A 20,997-nucleotide genomic window follows, 5' to 3' on the forward strand; every position below is an offset into this window, starting at 1 on the left:
GCCCAGGCTGGAGTGCAGTGGCTGTATCATAGCTTACTACAGCCTAGAACTACTGGGCTCAAGTGATCCTCCCACTTCCTCCTGAGGAGCTGGGACTACAGGCGCATGCCACAGCACCTAGCTAATTCTTTTTTTTTTTTTTTTTTTTTTTTAAAGACAGAGTCTTGCTATGTTGCCCAGGCTGGTCTTGAACTCCTGGGTTCAGGTGATCCTCCCACCTCAGCCTCCCAGAGTGCTGGGATTATAGGCATGAGCCACTACACCCAGCCCAGATGGATTTTTGAAAAGTCTTTCTTATTTCCAAAGTCAGAGGTATAAAAGTCTCAATGAACAGCATACTCAGCCCTAACCTTAGCTGTGAGCATCAGACTTAGACATCTTTGTAGATAAAGAGAAACAGGTAACTGAAGCTATATGGATAAAGGAAGGACCCAAATACTGCATATCTTAGATTCAAGAGTACATCATTATATTGTCAATAAATTTTTAGTAACATGTCTCCTTTGCCCCTCAGATGTCTCCGTTCTTTTTATTTTTTCTTCTTTTTTTTTTATTTTTATTTTTGTGGGAGATGGGGTCTCACTCTGTTGCCCAGGCTAGAGTGCAGTGGCACGATCGTGGCTCACTGCAGCCCCAATCTCTTGGGCTTAAGTGATCCTCCCATATCAGCCTCCCAAGTAACTGGGACTACATGCATGTGCCACCACGACTGGTTGGTTCTGTACCTCTTGTACCTGACTGTCATCAGCATTAAGCCAAGGAAATACTGCCAATCTCTTGTTTATCAGTTTCTGTAAACTTTTTTTTTTTTTTGAGACGGAGTCTCGCTCTGTCACCCAGGCTGCAGTGCAGTGGCGCGATCTTGGCTCACTGCACCCTCTGCCTCCCAGGTTCACCTGATTCTCTCATGCTTCAGCCTCCCAAGTAGCTGGGACTACAGGCACGTTCCACCACACCCAGCTAACTTTTTGTTTGTTTGTTTGTTTTTGAGACGGAGCTTCGCTCTTGTTGCCCAGGCTGGAGTGCAATGATGCGATCTTGGTTCACCGCAACATCTGCCTCCTGGATTCAAGGGATTCTCCTGCCTCAGCCTCCCAAGTAGCTGGGATTACAGGCATGTGCCACCATGCCTGACTAATTTTGTATTTTTAGTAGAGATGGGGTTTCTCCATGTTGGTCAGGCTGGTCTTGAGCTCCTGACCTCAGGTGATCCACCTGCCTTGGCCCCCCAAAGTGCTGGGATTACAGGTGTGAGCCACCTCGCCCAGCTTTTGTTTGTTTTTTTGAGACGTAGTCTCGACCTGTCACCCAGGCTGGAGTGCAGTGGAGCAATCTCGACTTACTGCGACCTCTGCCTCTCGGGTTCAAGCGATTCTCCTGCCTCAGCCTGCCAAGTAGCTGGGACTGCAGGCGCGTGCCACCATGCCTGGCTAATTTTTTGTATTTTAGTAGAGACGGGGTTTCCCCATGTTAGCCAGGATGGTCTCAATCTTCTGACCTCGTGATTTGCCTGTCTCGGCCTCCCAAAGTGCTAGGATTACAGGCGTGAGCCACTGTACCTGGCCCGTAAACTTTTTTTTTACCTGAGGTATAATGTACATACAGAAAAGTAGTTTCATTATAAGGTGACCACCCAGATAGAGATATAGAAGACCCAGAAGTCTTTTTTTGTTTTTTGAGACAGAATCTTGCTCTGTCGCCCATGCTGGAGTGCGGTGGCACGAATTCAGCTCACTGCAACCTCTGCCTTCTGGGTTGAAGCGATTTTCTTGCCTCAGCCTCCTGAGTAGCTGGAACTGCAGGCGTGTGCCACCACACCTGGCTAATTTTTGTATTTTTAGTAGAGATGAGGTTTCACCATGTTGGCCAGGCTGGTTTTGAACTCCTGACCTCAAGTGATCTGCCCGCCTCAACCTCCCAAAGTGCTGGGATTACAAGCGTAAGCCACGCGCCCAGTCCCAGAAGTCTGTTTTATGTTCTCTCCTAGTCATTACCCTCCTCCACTCCAACAGGTAGCCACTATTCTGACTTCCTCTGGTAGTATTTGTGTTCAACTACAAGCTTGAGACTTGGTAATAATTGCCACAAACCTCCTTGAAGATAAAGTCATGTTGGTGGTGTTTAATATAGTGGTTCCAGTTAGTATGGGGACATTTTTTGGGGTTTTTTTTTTGTTTTTTTTTTTTTTTTTTTTTTAGATGGAGTCTTGTTCTGTCGCCCAGGCCAAGTGCAGTGGTGTGATCTCGGCTCACTGCAGCCCCCGCCTCCCAGGTTCAAGCGATTCTCTCGTCTCAGCCTCCTGAGTAGCTGGGATTACGGGCACCTGCCACCATGCCTGGTTAATTTTTATATTTTCAGTAGAGATGGGGTTTCACCATGTTGACCAGGCTGGTCTCGAACTCCTGACGCTGTGATCCACCCACCTTGGCCTCCAAAGTGCTGGGATTACAGGCATGAGCCAGTGTGCCTGGCCAAGAATAAACTTTTCTAAAAGTTCAGATTTACTTAGGGGAAGGGATAAACTTATTTTATTTTTTTTTTTGAGAGAGAGTCTTGCTCTGTTGCCCAGGCTGGAGTGCAGTGTTGTGATCTCGGCTCACTGCAACCTCTACCTCCTGCAGCTCAAGCAATCCTCCCACTTCAGCCTCTTGAGTAGCTGGGACTACAGGCATGCGCCACCCTGCCTAGCTAACTTTTTGTCTTTTTTTGTAGAGAGTGGGTTTCGGCATGTCACCCAGGCTGGTGTGAAACTTCTGGGCTCAAGTGATCTGCCTGCCTCAGTCTCCCAAAGTGCTGGGATTACAGATGTGAGCCGGCCCGTGCCCAGCTGGGATAAACTTTTTAAGGTGAATATTTACTGCCCTGTAAAATGATAAACCTGCCTACTATACCAAATCCTCGTAACAACAGTCAGAATTTTGACAAATCTTTATGTCACTGAATTGAAGAAAAGTGTCACTGTTTTTCCTGTAGGTTCCATGTGCTCATCAATGCTAATGGGCAAATCTCAGCTAATAGACTGCTAGAAGTTTCCTCTAGGTAAAATCCAGACCAGACAGGTTTTTCCTCTTGTACTGTGTTTAGGTACAGCTTCACAGAACTTGATCCACTCCTCTGCATGAATATTTTCTTCCCTCATTTCAATAAAGAAGATTTCTTGGCCGGGCGCAGTGGCTCACGCCTATAATCCCAGCACTTTGGGAGGCCGAGGTGGGTGGATCACGAGGTCAGGAGTTCAAGATCAGCTTGGCCAACATTGTGAAACCCCGTCTCTACTAAAAATACAAAAATTAGCCAGGCGTGGTGGCACGTGCCTGTAGTCCCAGCTACTTGGGAGGCGGAGGTAGGATAATTGCCTGAACCCAGGAGGCAGAGGTTGCAGTAAGCCAAGATGGCACAACTGCACTCCAGCTTGGGTGACACAGGGAGACTGTCTCAAAAAAAAAAAAAAAAAAAAAAAAAAAGATTTCTTACAAGTCTACTGGATACTGTCTAATGTTGGGCCCATTTTGATGACAAAATTATTTTATAATATTGTTGGACAGAAGCGATGAATGTCCAGAATTTCACATTGGCATATCTTATCCATCAATTCTGATTTTAAACTCCTTGACCATTTACTAGTCAATTGTTATGAGCAGCTATGTATTCATGTATCCCTCTACAGTCTAGAGAGTTCTAGGTGAGTGATGATGCTTTGACCCTGAAAGACCCCTTTACTTATCAGTTTATTTATTTTTCTCTTGAATTCAATAGGAGGGAATACTTATTAGTATGTTTAATATTTGGTCAGCTAGATCTTTTTTCCTAGATATCTGATCTTTAGCCTTTAGTGTGTCTTATCTTAACTAGTGGTAGTGTTCTATATACTATAATAGTCTTGTTACCTGTTTTACTCTTGAGTTTTGTGAGTGACTTATGCTGCTTCTAGCTAGGCCTGGGGATTCTGTCCCTAACTGTCTTTTCTTTTCTTTTTTTTTTTTTTTTTTTTTTTTGAGACGGAGTCTCACTCTGTTGCCAGGCTAGAGTGCAGTGACATGATCTCGGCTCACTGCAACCTCCGCCTCCTGGGTTTAAGCAATTCTCCTGCCTCAGCCTCCCGAGTAGCTGGGACTACAGGCGTCTTCCCAGCCATGCCTGACTAATTTTTGTGTTTTTAGTAGATATGGGGTTTCACCATGTTGGCCAGGATGGTCTCGATCTCTTGACCTCATGATCAGCCCGCCTCAGCCTCCTAAAGTGCTGGGATTACAGGCATGAGCCACTGCACCCAGCCATAAACTCTGTCCCTAATTTTCATTGTGCTTATGTCTTTTAGTAATTATGTTAAATCTAGCCATTCCTTTTATTTTTAAATTTTAGTCAGTTTTTGGATAGGTGATATATGCACATGGTACAGAATTCACAATTGGAAAAAGTTTACAGTAAAAAAGGACATCTCTTTCTTTGGAGACAGAACTTAATCTACTTCTTTTCCCTCCCCTCCCCCCTCATACTTCCCTCCTCTTACCCTTCCCCGCTCCTTTTTCCTTCCCTTTGCCTCTCCCCCCTACCTCTTTTTTTTTTTTTTTTTTTTTTAATGAGACAGAGTTTCACTCTTGTTGCCCAGGCTGGAGTGCAGTGGCACGATCTCAGCTCACTACAAACTCTGCCTCCTGGGCTCAAGCAGTTCTCCTGCCTCAACCTCCCAAGTAGCTGGGATTACAGGTGCCCGCCACCACACCTAGCTAATTTTTTATATTTTGAGTAGGGATGGGGTTTCACCATGCTGGCCAGGCTGGTCTTGAACTGCTGACCTCAGGTGACCCACCCACCTTGGCCTCCCAAAATGCTGGGATTACTGGCATGAACCACCACTCCCGGCTGCCTTCCCTTTTTTCTTCCCTTTCCTTTTTTTTTCACCTTTTTCTTTCCTTTCCCTTCCCTTTTTCCTTTCCTTTCTTTTCCTTTTTCATTTGTGTGTTTCTTTGAGGCGGAATCTCGCTGTCGCCCAGGCTGGAGTGCAATGGTGCGATCTCAGCTCACTGCAAACTCCGCCTCCCAGGTTCAAGCAGTTCTCCTTCCTCAGCCTCCTGAGTAGTTGGGATTACAGGTGCCCACCACCACACCTGGCTAATTTTTGTATTTTTAGTAGAGATGGGGTTTTGCCATGTTGGTCAGGCTGGTCTTGAACTCCCGACCTCAGGTGATCCTCCCACCTCGGCCTCCCAAAGTGCTGGGATTATAGGTGTGAGCCACCGCACCTGTCGGCACATTTTATTAAAGAAAAATTTTGCCTGGTTTACTTTTTGCCAGTCTGTTCTGGCATGCGTTTAATGATACCAGAATCACCTGGCTTAACGATAGCCAGTGTACAAACTCTGTAGTATTTTCTACATGCCTTAACGGTTATTGTCACTGTAATGATGGATGCCAGTTTTGGCCAACATGGTGTTTAGTACTCTATTTTGGATTTCCTTAAAGATGGGCAGTTGGTGAGGATGACCAGTTTCACTTTAAATAAGTTGGAGCCTAGAGTTGATCAACTCCAGCCGCTTTTTCATCCTCTGCGGCCACCAGCTTTCTGTCTTAGGTTCAGGATGGCCCCCAACCAAGAGCAGCTGCCAGGCTGGCTGGGAAGCAAGAAAGCCTGTTTCTTGTTCTTTTTTTTTTTTTTTTTGAGACGGAGTCTTGTTCTTTCGCCTAGGCTGGAGTGCAGTGGTGTGATCTTGGCTCACTGCAACCTCTGCCTCCTGGGTTTATGCGATTCTCCTGCCTCAGCCTCCTGAGTAGCTGGGACTACAGGTGCGTGCCACCACGCCCGGCTAATTTTTTGTATTTTCAGGAGAGACGGGGTCTCACTGTGTTAGCCAGGATGGTCTTGATCTCTTGACTTTGTGATCACTCGCCTCGGCCTCCCATAGTGTTGGGATTACAGGCGTGAGCCACCACACCAGGCCTCTTATCTTTCTTTCTTTCTTTTTTTTTTTTTGAAACAGAGTTTCGCTCTTGTTGCCCAGGCTGGAGTGCAATGGCGTGATCTTGGCTCACTGCAACCTCTGCCTCCTGGGTTTAAGTGATTCTCCTGCCTCAGCCTCTCGAGTGGCTGGGATTGCAGGCATGCCCCCATGCCTGGCTAATTTTTTGTATCTTTAGTAAAGACAAGTTTCTCCATGTTAGTCAGGCTGGTCTCCAACTCCCGACCTCAGGTGATCTGCCCACCTTGGCCTCCCAAAGTGCTGAGATTACAGGCGTGAGCCACCGCGCCCCACTGGCCTCTTATCTTTCTATTGATAATGTAGATGTTTGTAAATTTCCTGTGACTTTTTTTATTTTGTATTCTGAAGAACTTACATACCCAAATAGAGTACAAAGTAATTAACTTTCATGTGCCCACCACAAGCTTCAAAAATTACTAACATTTTGCTATTCTTTACAGTTAATTTTAATGTTGAAAATACAGAGAACATATGAAAATAAGTAACATGTGAGTGTATTTTAAATTTGACGTTCACGCATCTACAACTTTCCTCTTGCCAGCTGTTTCCTTTTATGTTGTCTCCATCTTTCTCATTAGTGTAATTATGAGGGGGGTTAATTGTGTGATTGTCTTGAAATTCCAATAATTGGATGGCTCACAAGTCTACCAAGTTTGAGTGAAGTAAATTCTGAACTTGCCCGCCCAGAGTGATTTATAAATATACATGGTACATTCTTTGTTTTTTGTGTTTTTTTTTTTTTTTTTTTTGGAGACGGGGTTTCGCTCTTGTTGCCCAGGCTAGAGTGCAATGGCACGATCTCGGTTCACCAGAACGTCCGCCTCCTGGGTTCAAGCAATTCTCCTGCCTCAGCCCGCCGAGTAGCTGGGATTACAGGGATGTGCCACCAAGCCCTGCTAATTTTGTATTTTTAGTAGAGATAGGTTTTTTCCATGTTGGTCAGGCTTGTCTCGAACTCCCGACCTCAGGTGAGCCACCACACCCAGCCTGATACATTCTGTTTTTATTCAATAATTAGATCTAGTTCTAGCATAGCCTGTTGAACATAGCAGTTCAGTGAGGTGATTATTAAAGTGGAGGGCAAATTAAAAGATTTATGGAAGTCACTGACTGTATGGCTGTGATAACTTACATTTTAATCTTAGGTTTTCTATTATTACTCCTCATGGTTTGGGGCTCTTAAGTCAGAGATTGAGTAGAACGTCACTATATAGAGGGTAGCTATATATTTTTTCTTTTTTGCATTGTTTATGATTTCAGAGGATAAAGATAAGAGCAACCTTCACAACAGAAGTGAAAGATGAGAAGCTTAATGTAGAGTAAAATGTCTGAAGCTCTAAGTGAAACTGTTGATAAGCTGGGATTTCTACTCTTGGAACGCTAGAGAGGAAGAGACACTTAGATACTTAGTAACAGCAAAAAGCCAGGCCAAAAAGTAGAACTCAAGTGCTTAGAAACTCTGTGGCAAAAGAGATAAAGGTGACTACTAAAACTACTTTCTCTTTCGTCTGTGGCACTTAGTTGATAACAGTTGTTAGCACATTTAGATGTTCAAGTTTAATTTTTATTGTCAGAAAAGTATGAACATTTGTGACTTGCCTAAAAAGAACTTGGTCCCCCTGCAAAGATAGAGGGAAGGTACAGATCGGAGTGAATGAAAATAATCAGCAATCAAGTATTAAGAAATGAAGTATTTGCACACCTTATCACTGGGAATCAATAGCATGCTGCTGATACAGGATGAGAATAAGTTAGGGATTTAGGACTATTCTAGTTAGGTACTATCTTATAGACACTACTAGAGATACTTTGTCTTTTGGAAGACAGAAATTATTCTGTAGGTATTAAATACTAATATAATGCTCCATATGATTTTCATGTTTTTTTTTTTCCAAGGACAGGCAGTGGAATCCCCCAGTTGCCTTAGGAAAATGTATACCACCCTTACAGAAGAGATTGGCCTAGACACATCTTGTGCTGTATGATAAATGAAAAAGTTGATCTGTTTACTTTCTCTGTTCCTGTATGATGATTAAGTCATTGAGTAGTGTATGGCAGTATTTTTTTTTTTTTTTTGAGACAGAGCCTCAGTGTGTTGCCCAGGGTGGAGTGCAGTGGCGCGATCTCAGCTCACTGCAACATCCGCCTCCCAGGTTCAAGTGATTCTCCTGCCTTAACCTCCTGAATAGCTGGGATTACAGGTGCCTGCCACCATGCCCGGCTAATTTTTGTATTTTTAGTAGAGACAGGGTTTCACCATGTTGGCCACGGTGGTTTCCAACTCCTGTCCTCAAGTGATCCAGCCGCCTTGGCCTCCCAGACAGAGTACTGGGGTTACAGGCATAAACCACCACACCCAGCCTGCAGTAATTTTTTATGCTTATTTGCAATACTTGAGTCAATAGAAGTCTTGAAGGCCTCTACAGTTATCTTACTTCCTGTAAACCCATAATGAGTTAACACATTAAGGAATATGCTTTGACTGTGTACAGTGGCACACACCTTAGTCCCAGCCACTGGGACAACACAGCGAAACCTTGCCTCTTTAAAAAAAATAAAATAGGAGTACTACTTTGAGAACAGTACTCCCTAATTTAAATGCTGTCTCAGGACTCGAAGTCTTGTTCTCATTTCTTGTGTCTGTGTTAAGACCCAGTCCATATTCTGCATTATAAGGTAGTGTACCTAGTTTTTACTTTAGCCAAAATTTTGATAAATACATCTTCCCAAATAGTGGTAGACACTTACTTCACTTGTCAATCAATCAGTCATTGATTTGTAACTCCCAAGTGATTGAAAACTGACTTCCCTTGTTAGACTAAACTGCCTTTTTCCAGAGAACTCAGCAGTGCACATTAGCTTGGGTGTAATTCCCAATTTGTGTATCAGGGATTGGGAAAGCAAATGGTTTTCTTTGTATTAGTGCTTGATTGCCTGGTGTGCTATTTCTAAACATGTGGAGAGGAATCCTCATCTCCAAAGAACTGATGTTTTCTTTTGACCAGTTGAGCTATTTTCTGTTTAATGAAGAAAAAATGTAACTTTTTGACCATATGAATGGGGTTTGGCTGTTCTGTGATCTGATTTGTTGTTGTAATAGTAATTTTGAAGCATTGTGATCTGATTTCTCCAAATAGACTGGACCGACTGAAAGCAGACAGGACTATAAGGAAGTAGGAGAGGACTAACAGCTAGATAAAAAAATTTTGGCTTGTATTATTGGACACCAGTGAATAATTTTAAGTGTAAGTTAACCATTTAGCCATGTTTCAGCATTATGTTAGCTTTTTCGGCCAGGCGCAGTGGCTCATGCCTGTAATCCCAGCGCTTTGGGAGGCTGAGGCGGGCGGATCATGAGGTCAGAAGATTGAGACCATCCTCGCTAACACAGTGAAACCCCGTCTCTACTAAAAATACGAAAAAAAAAAAATTAGCTGGGCGTGCTGGCAGGCGCCTGTAGTCCCAGCTAGTCGAGAGGCTGAGGTCCCAGCTAGTCGGGAAGCTCAGACAGGAGAATGGCGTGAACCCGGGAGGCGGAGCTTGCACTAAGCTGAGATAGCGCCACTGCACTCCAGCCTGGGCGACAGAGCGAGACTCCGTCTCAAAAAAAAAAAAAAAAAAAAGGAAAAAAGCTATTTTTCAGCGTTTGTAATGGTTCTAATACTGATCTGATTGCTGAGTCCAAGGATATACAGTCATGCCTCACGTAATGGTAGTCCCATAAGGTTGTAACATGATACTTTTGCCATACATTTTCTATGTTTAGATATGTTTAAACAAATACTTACTATTGTGTTATAATTGCCAGTATAGTAACAGACTATACTATATAGGTTTATAGCCTAGGAGCAATAGGCTATACCATCTAGGTTTGTTTAAATACACTTTACAATGTTCACACAACAGTGAAATCACCTAATCATGTATTTTTCAGAATGTATCCCTGTTGTTAAGCAACACATAACTGTATGTTAAAATGGGGACAAAGATTTAACAAGTTATTTATAAAATTTGTAAAGGGCAAAGATAATGACTGTTTTTGCCAGTTTATGATATTACTGAGTTTTTGTTAAGTGGTTCTATGAAGTTTATATTTCTTTTGTAGGAGTACATTTAAGCATTCAGTTGCAATCAATTTGAACTCTGTTGCCTAAGCCTGGATATCACCTCTTTTCTTATGCTATTCTTTGTGATTTGATCCTCCCAGACAGCATTTATCAAATTCTTTTTGTATCTAGGTTGTACATCTTTAGATCTTTAGTCTTCCTTTTTTTTTTTTTTGGAGATAGAGTCTTGCTCTGTCATCCAGGCTGGAGAGCAGTGGCGCCGTCTTGGCTCACTGCAAGCTCCGCCTCCTGGGTTCACACCATTCTCCTGCCTCAGCCTCCCGAGTAGCTGGGACTACAGGTGCCCGCCACCACGCCCGGCTAATTTTTTTGTCTTTTTAGTAGAGATGGGGTTTCACCATGTTAGCCAGGATGGTCTCGATCTCCTCGTGATCCACCCACCTTGGCCTCCTAAAGTGCTGGGATTACAGGCATGAGCCACCGCGCCCAGCCCACACTCAGCTAGTTTTTGTATTTTTAGTAGAGACGGGGTTTCACCATGTTGGCCAGGCTGGTCTCGAACTCCTAACCTCAGATGATCCACCCGCCTCTGCCTCCCAAAGTGCTAGGATTGCAAGCGTGAGCCACCATGCCCAGCCCCTTTTTTAAAATTTAAATATTTTTCCTTTACTTGGCACTGACTTGAAGCTCATGTCCTTAGCTTTTCAGAAGTAGTCCTGGGTGAAATCATCTATGAGTGGAGATCATACATGTCTGTCAGAGAGTTTATATGTTTTTACTTCCATCATATTTGGCTAATATTTTCTTTAATCCAGTGGGTAAAGTGGAGATTGGCAAGGCAAGCATGGTTACCCTGGAGAACTGGGCTCTTGAGTGCTGAGAAATGCTCAAGGCATCATGGTATAGTGGAAAGCATATGGGCTTTGGAGCCAGCCTCTAATTGTGAGCTGTATGAGTGACTTCATTTAAGCTTTTTAAAATTTCACTGAATTAATTTCCATATCCAGAAGATGGAGAACAGGGCCGGGCACATTGGCTCACACCTGTAATCTCAGCACTTTGGGAGGCTGAAGTGGGAGGATCTCTTCAGGCCAGTAGTTTGAGACCAGCCTGGTCAACATGGTGAAACCCTGTCTCTACTAAAAATACAAAAATTAGCTGGGTGTGGTGGCAGGCCCATGTAATCCCAGCTGCTTGGGAGGCTGAGGCAGGAGAATTGCTTCAGTCCGGGAGGCAGAGGTTGCAGTGAGCTGAGATCGCACCATTGCTCTCCAGCTGGGCAACGGAGCGAGACCGTCTCGAAAAAAAGAAATAAATAAAAAGAAAATGGGGAAAAGATCCTACCTTCCTGGCTTAGTGCATTAAATACTCAGTGAATGTAGATCTTTTTCTTAACTTTAGATAATTTGGTATTCTTTAGGGTATCACAACTTGAGTAATATTTACCAAGAGGAAGTTTTTTTGTTTTTGTTTTTGAGATGAAGTCTCACTCTTGTCCCCCAGGCTGGAGTGCAGTGGCACGATCTCGGCTCACTGCAGCGTCATCCTCCCAGGTTCAGGCCATTCTCCCGCCTCAGCCTCCGGAGTAGCTGGGACTACAGGCACCCGCCACCACCACGCCCGGCTAATTTTTTTGTATTTTTAGTAGAGATGGGGTTTCATCGTGTTAGCCAGAATGGTCTCGATCTCCTGACCTCGTGATCTGCCCGCCTCGGCCTCCCAAAGTGCTGGGATTATAGGCATGAGCCACTGTGCCCGGCGGCTAATTTTTGTATTTTTAGTAGAGATGGGGTTTCACCGTGTTGGCCAGGCTGGTGTCGAACTCCGGACCTCAGGTGGTCTGCCCGCCTCAGCCTCCCAAAGTGCTGGGATTGTAGGCGTGAGCCACCACGCCTGGCAAAGAGGAAGTATTTTTAAATTTAGTTTTCACCTCACACAATTAAGTACTTCGGTTTTGGGTGAGTATGATTTAGCTGAAAAGAGTAGGGTCTCTGCCTACTGTATAGTTCTTAATTTTCCAAGGCTCTGAAGATACCTCTTGGCTTGAGAGCATCTGTAGTACCTCTGGACTACTAATCAATCCAACATATAGAGGGAGATATAGTAAACGTAGAGTACTGCCTCAGCCTCTACAATGTTGAAGATTTAACTCATGGCAATCAATGGTAATTGCTACAGACAGCTTAATTATATCTAAGCTTTTTATATTAAAAACTGATAGAAAAAAAAAAAGACCAGTGCAGTCAGATGTATTCAGCAGACTTACGTGGGAATTATCTTTGAATAGGTTGTTAAAAAATAGACAATCATACTTACCATCATCAACATGGAACTAGTGAGCTTCAGTTTAAAATTCATAATTGGTTTCCTGTGGAAATGTGATGAATGAGAAGAAATAATCTATTTTGCTTGCGACATTTATCATGTTTTCCTTTATGTTGTAAAATGATAGCAGTGTCTAGATCTGGATACCTCTGATGGTCTCCTATTAAGAGGACCTTATTGTGACTGAGATAGTACGGTATCAACCACTTGAAGCTCAGCTTGTGTTGTAGATAAAGGGTTTTCCTTTGTAGTTTGTAAATTGTTGAATTTGTTATGCCAGTGGCCAGTAGTACTTAGTTTCGATTTAGCTCGGTGTTAGTTTTCTGAAAATTGAAGTTAATATTATATGGCTCAGGAAAACTTTTATTTAGAAATAATATTTTTGCGTAGGGTGAAGATTATTTTTCTCCATATTTGCTAGAAACTTTAATATTTGAGAACAAGGGCTTTGTGAGAGACTCTGATGGAGGCAGTAATTATGATGTGAATTTCAGAGGTCCAAATGAGGCAAGCATTTGGAATGACATATTCGTGGGAGATATCAGTTGAAAAGTAAGAAAATCCCTCCCCCCTTGTTATTCCTTGTTACAATTTATAACTAGTTGATCAGATAGAGAAAGATCCTAGAGCAAAGGTCCTCAGCCAATAGATCTCCAAGAAAACAATTACCATTGCCCTTCTTCCTCTTTGGTTTGCTTAGATTTCTTCCCCACTATTTTCTGACCCCATATCAGCACTTTGGGGAAGTGAAAAGTCCTTATAAAATGATTGGAACAAGTTGCTCTAAAACAGAAAAGGGAAAGTTAATCAGAGACCAGGCTTAGGTATGTCTAGCATCTGGATTTGTCTATAGAATGACATAGGGATGTGTGTGTGGTAAGTGGGATGTGGTAGGTGAGGAGGTGCTAGAATGCAAAGAGTAAAGTGTTGTAGCTATGACACAGGAAAGTGGAATAATATTGCAGTCATACTATGGCTGGGCTTAAAGCATTAAAAAATTTTTTTTTAAATTGCAGTAAAATATACATAACAAAGGCCTAAGCTGTTTTTAAAGAATGCATGGGTACTGTCTTGACTACTTTGCTGTGAAACCTTGCTATGCTTTGTGTTAGGTGCGGATTCAGCTGCCCTGAACGGTGTCAATGGATCGGGTTAAATCAGATGTCCTATCTGTGGGACAGCTTCAGGAAAAAAGAAAAATTAGTGAATACACCTGCTGTCTTATTAGTACCTGTTCCCTAGCACTAGCAATAGGGATAAAGAAAAGAAGTTTGGTGGGCAGTATGTCTTCATTTTGTTGTAATTTGGGGTGTGCTTTGGTATTGATGCTGCGATTTCCTATCTTGGATGTTGGCTTTGGAAACTAAACAGTTAAAGCATCATGATTTGAGAGGAAACTAGCTCTCATTCATGAAGACAAAGTTTGGCACTAGGCCACAATGATGGGGGGATAGTTAGGGTGGGGAGACTAACAGACTTTTTTGTACCACAAATGACTTTTAAAAATTAAGAGATAATTCCATGTCCTGAGGTTATAAACCGGCTACAACTGGTTTTTCTCTCCCTCCCTCCTGCCCCCGCTAGGCATCATGGGTAAAAGTAAGCATCCCCCTGTTTCTTTTGTTTAATATAACAGTACACCATGTGATTGGCAGGGCAGTGCCCGCTTGGAGACCGGGTTTGTGCAGGGCTCTCAAGGGGGCTGGCACGCATGGGGGCCACGTCTGTGCTACAGAAAGAGCTTCTCTTACGGTAGAAAAGAGATGATAGAAAAGAGAAAGAAAGGGGACCCTCCACACACACACGACCCTCCACACACACACACACACACACACACACATACATGAAAAAAACCTAAACCCATCTCATTATTTTCCTCCTTTTTCTGTTCTCTTTCTCTACTTCTTCTCTCTCTCACTTTTCTGGAAGCTAGAGGAAGGAACGGAAAAATGTATACCTCTAAGTAGTTTTAACTGTCTTGCCCTCCCCAATCCTTATTTTTCTTTGCTAAAAGCAGAAACTCGAAATCTCTTTGAGTTCTTTCTAGTAGTTTTTGGCTATGTGTAGAAGGTAATATGCTGAGGTTTCTAATGGGATTGAAGTAATAAACACTGTTGCTTTAAAAATTTTTGTTGCAGAATTATTGTTTCTCATACAAAGCTCCTTTCGGTTTGGATCTTCTTTCCCTCTGCTTCATCCATTTGCTATAATGGTAAGGGTCTCTGGCTTCTAGTTGTCTTCAAGCTGAACCAATAAGGAGAGTGTTATATTAAGGTTTTCTCTTTCTCCTTCCTCCCCTTTTTAAAATTTCTTTTGTCTGTAGCAGTGATGGTTCTAGCCTCCCCCTTACCCTCTCTACCCCTCCCCTTTTCCATGTCAGCTCCAACCCTGCTCTGTGAATGGAGTCAACCAGCTGACTGAGTGTTGGCATCATGCCAGGGGCTGCAAAGCAATGAGAATGTGCGCGCGCTCGTGTGTGTAAGTGTATACAGAACACAAAGGGAAAGGCCTGCAGTCTAGGAAATCACAGGCCATTATATAAGGAAGTCTGCGTCATCTCTGCTTGCTTGGGCTGATGGACAAGGAGAGGGAGGGGGGAGGCTTAGAGCAAGAAAAATACCCTTTTGACACACCCACACATACACTTTTTTCCTTGCTGTCTTAGAAAGAAAAAGGTATTTGTGTTGTGGCAAAACGAGAGAGCTTCTGTGTGCAAGTGTTATTGACCATGTTCCTAGTAGAAGTGGTAACTGTCCTGGATCTCCTTTTTTATTTTTTTATTTTTTTGAGACAGGGTCTCTGTCACCCAAGCTGGAGTGCAGTGATGTGATCACGGCTCACTGCAACCTTGACCTCCTGGGTTCAAGCTATCCTCCCAACTCAGCCTCTTGAGTAGCTGGGACTGCAGGCGTGTACCACCACACCTGGCTAATTTTTGTATTTTTTATTGAAATTTGGTCTTCCTGTGTTGTCCAGGCTGGTGGGTCTCTTCTTTCTGTTCCCATTCAAAGGTGTATGTGCTTGAGAAAAGAATGATTAAAAGAGAAATGCCTCCTGGATTTTACAGCTGTAGTTTGTTAAGATACTTAGGAGTGAGGATCAAGGAGGCAGGGGACAGGCCACATTGTGTGGCTTTTTTGTTTTTTGTTTTTGTTTTTGTTTTTGACAGTCTCACTTGGTAGCCCAGGCTGGAGTGCAGTGGTGTGATCTTTGCTCATTGCAACCCCTGCCTCCCAGGTTCAAGTGATTTTTGTGCCTCTGCCTCCCGAGAAGCTGAGATTACAGGTGCCCACCACCACACCCGGCTAATTTTTGTAATTTTTTTTTTTAGTAGAGACAGGGTTTCACCATGTTGGTCAGGCTGGTCTCGATCTCCTGACCTCAAGTCATCCGCCCGCCTCGGCCTCCCACGGTGCTGGAATTACAGGCGTGAGCCACTGCGCTTGGCCGACTGTTTCTAATCATTCAGAATTGCCAAGGGTACAAGGGTGGGTGGGGGAGAGGGGTTGTTCTTAAGGAGAAGCAAAAAGCCAGATAATAGTATCTATTAACTACTCATTCGAGACTCCCCCTTCTTTTTTATTTCTTCTTTTCTGTTTAGTATGATATTATCAAAATGCAGTATTCTTTCCCTGCCATCTGCCAGAGTTAGAATTGTACAAAAGGACAGTCAAACAGCACATGGAAGGAAGGAAAAATTAGAGATTGTTCTAAGTGTCCATGCATTGCAAGTGTTACAATTTTGGGGTTCAGTTGTAGTGATTGTGTCTTTCATTGGCAATTAGGGGATCAGCATTCATTTAGAAATTATAATTCTGCTCAGTTTAGTATGATGTCTTTTTTTTTTTTTTTTTTTTTGGAGACAGTGTCTCGCTCTGTTGCCAGGCTGGAGTGCAGTGGCGCATTGTTGGCTCGCTGCAACCTCCGACTCCTGGGTTCAAGCGATTCTCCTGCCTCAGCCTCCTGAGTAGTTGGGACTACAGGCCTGCGCCACCATGCCCAGCTAATTTTTGTATTTTTAGTAGAGACGGGGTTTTTACCATGTTGGCCAGGATGGTCTCGATCTCCTGACCTCATAATCCTCCCGTCTTGACTTCCCATAGTTATGGGATTACAGGCGTGAGCCACTGCACCCGGCCTGATGTCTTTTCTTAAATTCTCTTTATGTGCCTCCTAGGTGTGATATTTATGAAGCAGCTTTTGTGTTAGGTGAAAATGAGAAAGTATATTAAAGAATAAAGTATGGGGCCGAGAGCGGTGGCTCATGCCTGTAATCTCAGCGCTTTGGGAGGCTGAGGTGGGTGGATCGCATGACGTCAGGAGTTTGAGATCAGCCTGGCCAACAAGGTGAAACCCCATCTCTACTAAAAATACAAAAATTGGCCAGGTGTGGTGGCTCATGCCTGTAATCCCAGCACTTTGGGAGGCTGAGGCGGGCGGATCACGAGGTCAGGAGATAAGAGACGATCCTGGCTAAGACAGTGAAACCCTGTCTTTACTGAAAATACAAAAAATTAGCCGGGCGTGGTGGCTTGAGCCTGTAGTCCCAGCTACTCGGGAGGCTGAGGCAGGAGAATCGCTTGAACCCGGGAGGCGGAGGTTGCAGTGAGCCAAGATCGCACCACTGCACTTTCAGCCTGGGCGACAGAGCAAGACTGTCTCAAGAAAAAAAAAAAAATTAGCCAGGCATGGTGGTGGGCACCTGTAATCCCAACTACTCGGGAGCCTGAGGCAGAAGAATTTCTTGAACCTGGGAGGTGGAGGTTGCAGTGAGCCGAGATTGCACCACTGCACTCCAGCCTGGGCGACACAGCAATACTCTGTCTCAAAAAAAAAAGGAATAAAGTATGGGTCACACTGTTACAGTTGGTTTTATGTGAGTTTATTTTTGCTTCTGACCATTCAGAATAACAGCACTGATGGGGAGAGTTGGGAATGAGAGGGAACTTTCAAACTCGTTAATCCTGTAGTAAGAGTTTTTATCAGGTTGCAGTCTAGAGGAAATTCCTTAATTTGATTGGGAACTTGTATATTTTTGTTAACGCCTGTAAATTTCTCTTGTTGCCACATCTTTACAAGCAATAGTCTTTGAATGTCTGTATTTTTTGGTGTTAATATCTGTGCTTTTTTTCCTTTTGTTAGGAAGTGAATATGAGGTTATTACTTTCTTTAAGGATTGTAGGATGAGCTGGTCACAGTGGCTCACAGCCGTAATCCCAGCACCCTGGGAGACCATCGCAGAATTGCTTGAGCTCAGGAGTTTGAGACCAGCCTGGGCAACATAGGGAGATTCCATCTTTACAAAAAATTAGTCGTGGCATGTGCCTGTGGTCCTAGCTACTCGGGAGGCTGGGGTGGGAGGCTGCAGTGAGCCATGATTGCACCACTGCACTCTAGCCTGGAAAACAAAGTGAGACCCTGTCTCAAAAAAAAAAAAAAGAAAAAAAAAAAAGATTGCAGGATGGGACCTACCACAATGGTTGTTCTGCTTATTCCCCAGGTTGCCTGCAATTATTTCCCCACCCCAAGGAGCTGGAGCCTACTTTTCTAAGTCCCTTTATAAGTAAACTAAGGAGTATTATTTCCTAGTCTGTTGAGTACTGAAAGACAAAATAGCAACAGACCAAACTTGCTACAACCTAGAGGCTAGGTAAAGATTCATTCATTGTTGTTGTGGGATTACCTAGTTCTTAGAAGTAATAATTACCCTTTTTTTTTTTTTTTTTAAGTTTTTTTGAGATGGAGTCTCACTCTGTTGCCCAGGCTGGAGTGCAGTGGCGTGATCTCAGCTCACTGCAGCCTCTGCCTTCTGGATTCAAGTGATCCTCCCACCTCAGCCTCCCAAGTAGCTGGGATTATAAGCATGTGCCACCACACCTGGCTAATTTTCGTATTTTTAGTAGAGACGAGGTTTCACCATGTTGGTCAGGCTGGTCTGGAACTCTTGAGCTCAAGCAGTTGCCCCACCTCAGCCTCCCAAAGTGCTGGGATTACAGGCATGAGCCACCATGCCCAGCTATATCCTTTATTTTTACCTTTTCTCTTGATGTTAGGAGCCAGATTAGTGAGGATAATCTTAGTGATTATGTAGTCATAATCAGCAAGGCACAAACCAGTACCTTCTCTTAATGGATAGATGAAAAATTTTTTTTTTTTTCTTAACTCTCATAGGCATTAATTGCTGTTTTGGAGTTGCTGAAGAGTAGTTTTGAAGTGTATGTGAAATCTGCCCTTTGGCCACGTCTGTCCCTTTAATTCTATTTATTTATTAGAGACAGGGTCTCACTCTGTTGCCCAGGCTGGAGTGCAGTAGTGTGATCATAGCACACTGCAGCCTTGAACTCCTGGGCTCAAGTGATCCTCTTGCCCCAGCCTCCCAAGTAGCTAGGACTGACTATAGGCATGTCACCATGCCTGGCTAATTTCATTATTATTATTATTGGTAGAGACAGAGGCTCACTGTTTTGCCCAGGCTGGTCTCAAACTCCTGGCCTTAAGCAGTCCTTCTGCCTTAGCCCCCTGAAGTGCTGGGATTATAGGCATGGGCCAATGCAAAGAACCTTTCACTCTAATACTGCCTGTTCTTTTTTTCTTTTTTGAGGTGGAGTCTCGCCTTTCACCCAGGCTGGAGTGAAGTGGCACGATCTTGGCTCACTGTAACCTCCACCCGCCGCCCTCCCCTCACCAGGTTCAAGTGATTCTCCTGCCTCAGCCTCCCGAGTAGCTGAAATTACAGGTGCCTGCCACCATGCCCAGCTGATTTTTGTATTTTTAGTAGAGACGGGGTTTCACCATGTTGGCCAGGCTGGTCTCGAACTCCTGACCTCAGGTGATCTGCCCGCCTTGGCCTCCCAAAGTATTGGGATTATAGGCATGAGCCACCGCCCTGACCTCTAATATCACCTTTTCTAAATGATTTTCTGGCACATTTGCTTTCGTGTATGTCAGAACTTCTGTGCTGATTTGTAAGGTGACAGTAGGAGAAAGCTGTTTACCTCCTGTTCATTACCTCTAGGCAGCACACTCTAACTTGTCACATTTAAGCATAGCGACCTTTACAATCCTTGGTGCATATTACTGAGCAGTATGTTACCCACTGCAAGGTCATCTAGGCTCTTTCTTTCAAGAATGTGAGCCAAAGGTTTGTGTAGTAAACTCAGTGATACAGAAAAGACACTGTAAGAGCATGTAAACAGTAATAGTCTTTCATAAGAATTACTCTCTTACCAGTCTGGTTGGATCGGAAACCAAAAATGACAATATAGATAGCATAGTACGATGGTTAAGGACATTGACTCAGGTAAGACAGTCCTGTGTTTTAACCACGCCCAGCCATTTAAGGACTGTGAAATCTTTTTTTTTTTTTTTTTTGAGACGAAGTCTCACTCTGTTGCCCAGGCTGGAGTGTAGTGGTGCGATCTCAGCTCACTGCAGTCTCCGCCTCCCGGGTTCAAGCGATTCTCCTGCCTTAGCCTACTGAGTAGCTGGGACTACAGGCATGCGCCACCACACCCAGCTAATTTTTGTATTTTTTAGTAGAGGCGGGGTTTCACCATATTGGCCAGGCTGATCTCGAACTCCTGACCTCATGATCCGCCTGCCTTGGCCTCTCAAAGTGCTGGGATTACAGGCATGAGCCACTGTGCCTGGCCTGGACTGTGAAATCGTATGAAGTTACTCAGTTTATCTGTTTTTCTTTTCTCTCTAACAGGAGGATAATTGTATCTCCAGAGGTTCTAAATGAGATAATGCATTGTGAAGCACTTTAGCACAATGCCTAGCACATAGTAAGAGCTCAGTGAATGTTAGCAAGATAGATATTCCTGTCTGTTGGGTTCGTTTATACTGTTTTCATTGTTCTTACTAGTTTATTTTAGCCAGCTTGTGGCTACCCTTTTTTTTTTTTTTTTTTTTCCTCCTCCAAACTCGTGGTAGGTCTATTGACCTGTATCAAGATCAGGAGTCAGCAAACTATAGCTGCTGCTTGTTTTGGTAAATGAAATTTTGTTGAAACACAGCCACACCCACTTGCTTACAAAAGCAGAGTTTAGTACTTGCCCCACAAAGTCTAAAATGTTATTATCTGGTCCTTTACAGAAGAAGTTTGTAAGAATCGCATGGTATAGATCAAGCTTGTCCAACCTGCAACTCTTGGGCTGCATGCGGCCCAGGACAGCTTTGAATGCAGCTCAGTACAAATTCAAAAACTTCCTTAAAGCATGAGATTTTTTTTTTCTTCCAGCTCATCAGCTATCTTTAGTGTTAGTGTATTTTATGTGTGGCCCAAGACAGTTCTTCTTCCATGTGGCCCAGGGAAGCCAAAAGATTGGATGCCCCTGGTCTAATCAAGAGTCTTTTTTTCCTAGAAAAGTGACCTATGAAGCAAGTTCTAGAAATCAGAAGAGAAATAATGAGACTAAATTTGGCTGGGCGTGATGGCTTACACCTGTAATTCCAGCACTTTGGGAGGCCTAGGCAAGAGGATCACTTGAGCCCAGGAGCTTGAGACCAGCCTGGGCAACACAGCAAGACCCCATCTTTGCTTACAAGAAAAAATGCTGGGCATGGTGGCATGTCCCTGTAGTCCCAGTTAGTTGGGAGGCTGAGGTGGGAAGATTGATTGAGCC

General features: G+C 43.7%; 1 protein-coding gene across 9 annotated transcripts in view; it reads left to right on the top strand.

Annotated features, from left to right (window-relative positions):
• The window catches only part of GATAD2B (GATA zinc finger domain containing 2B), a 115,682-nt gene that overhangs the window by 26,000 nt on the left and 68,685 nt on the right, over window positions 1-20,997 (top strand). For 4 of the 9 annotated variants that reach the window (XM_063694891.1, XM_063694873.1, XM_063694886.1 and 1 more), the window contains one exon: window positions 2,713-2,846. The exons of 4 other annotated variants lie outside the window; for them this stretch is intronic. Coding sequence is in view for 1 of the 5 variants with exons in the window: in XM_055359972.2 (XP_055215947.1) it covers window positions 6,450-6,466 (17 nt within the window). In the remaining 4 variants the exon portion in view is untranslated. Of the gene's footprint in view, window positions 1-2,712; window positions 2,847-5,707; window positions 6,467-20,997 lie in introns of those variants that run through there. One more of the 9 variants, XM_055359972.2, reaches the window with a different exon arrangement.

Source organism: Gorilla gorilla, chromosome 1 (assembly GCF_029281585.2).
Source record: "Gorilla gorilla gorilla isolate KB3781 chromosome 1, NHGRI_mGorGor1-v2.1_pri, whole genome shotgun sequence".
Lineage (NCBI taxonomy): Eukaryota > Metazoa > Chordata > Mammalia > Primates > Hominidae > Gorilla > Gorilla gorilla.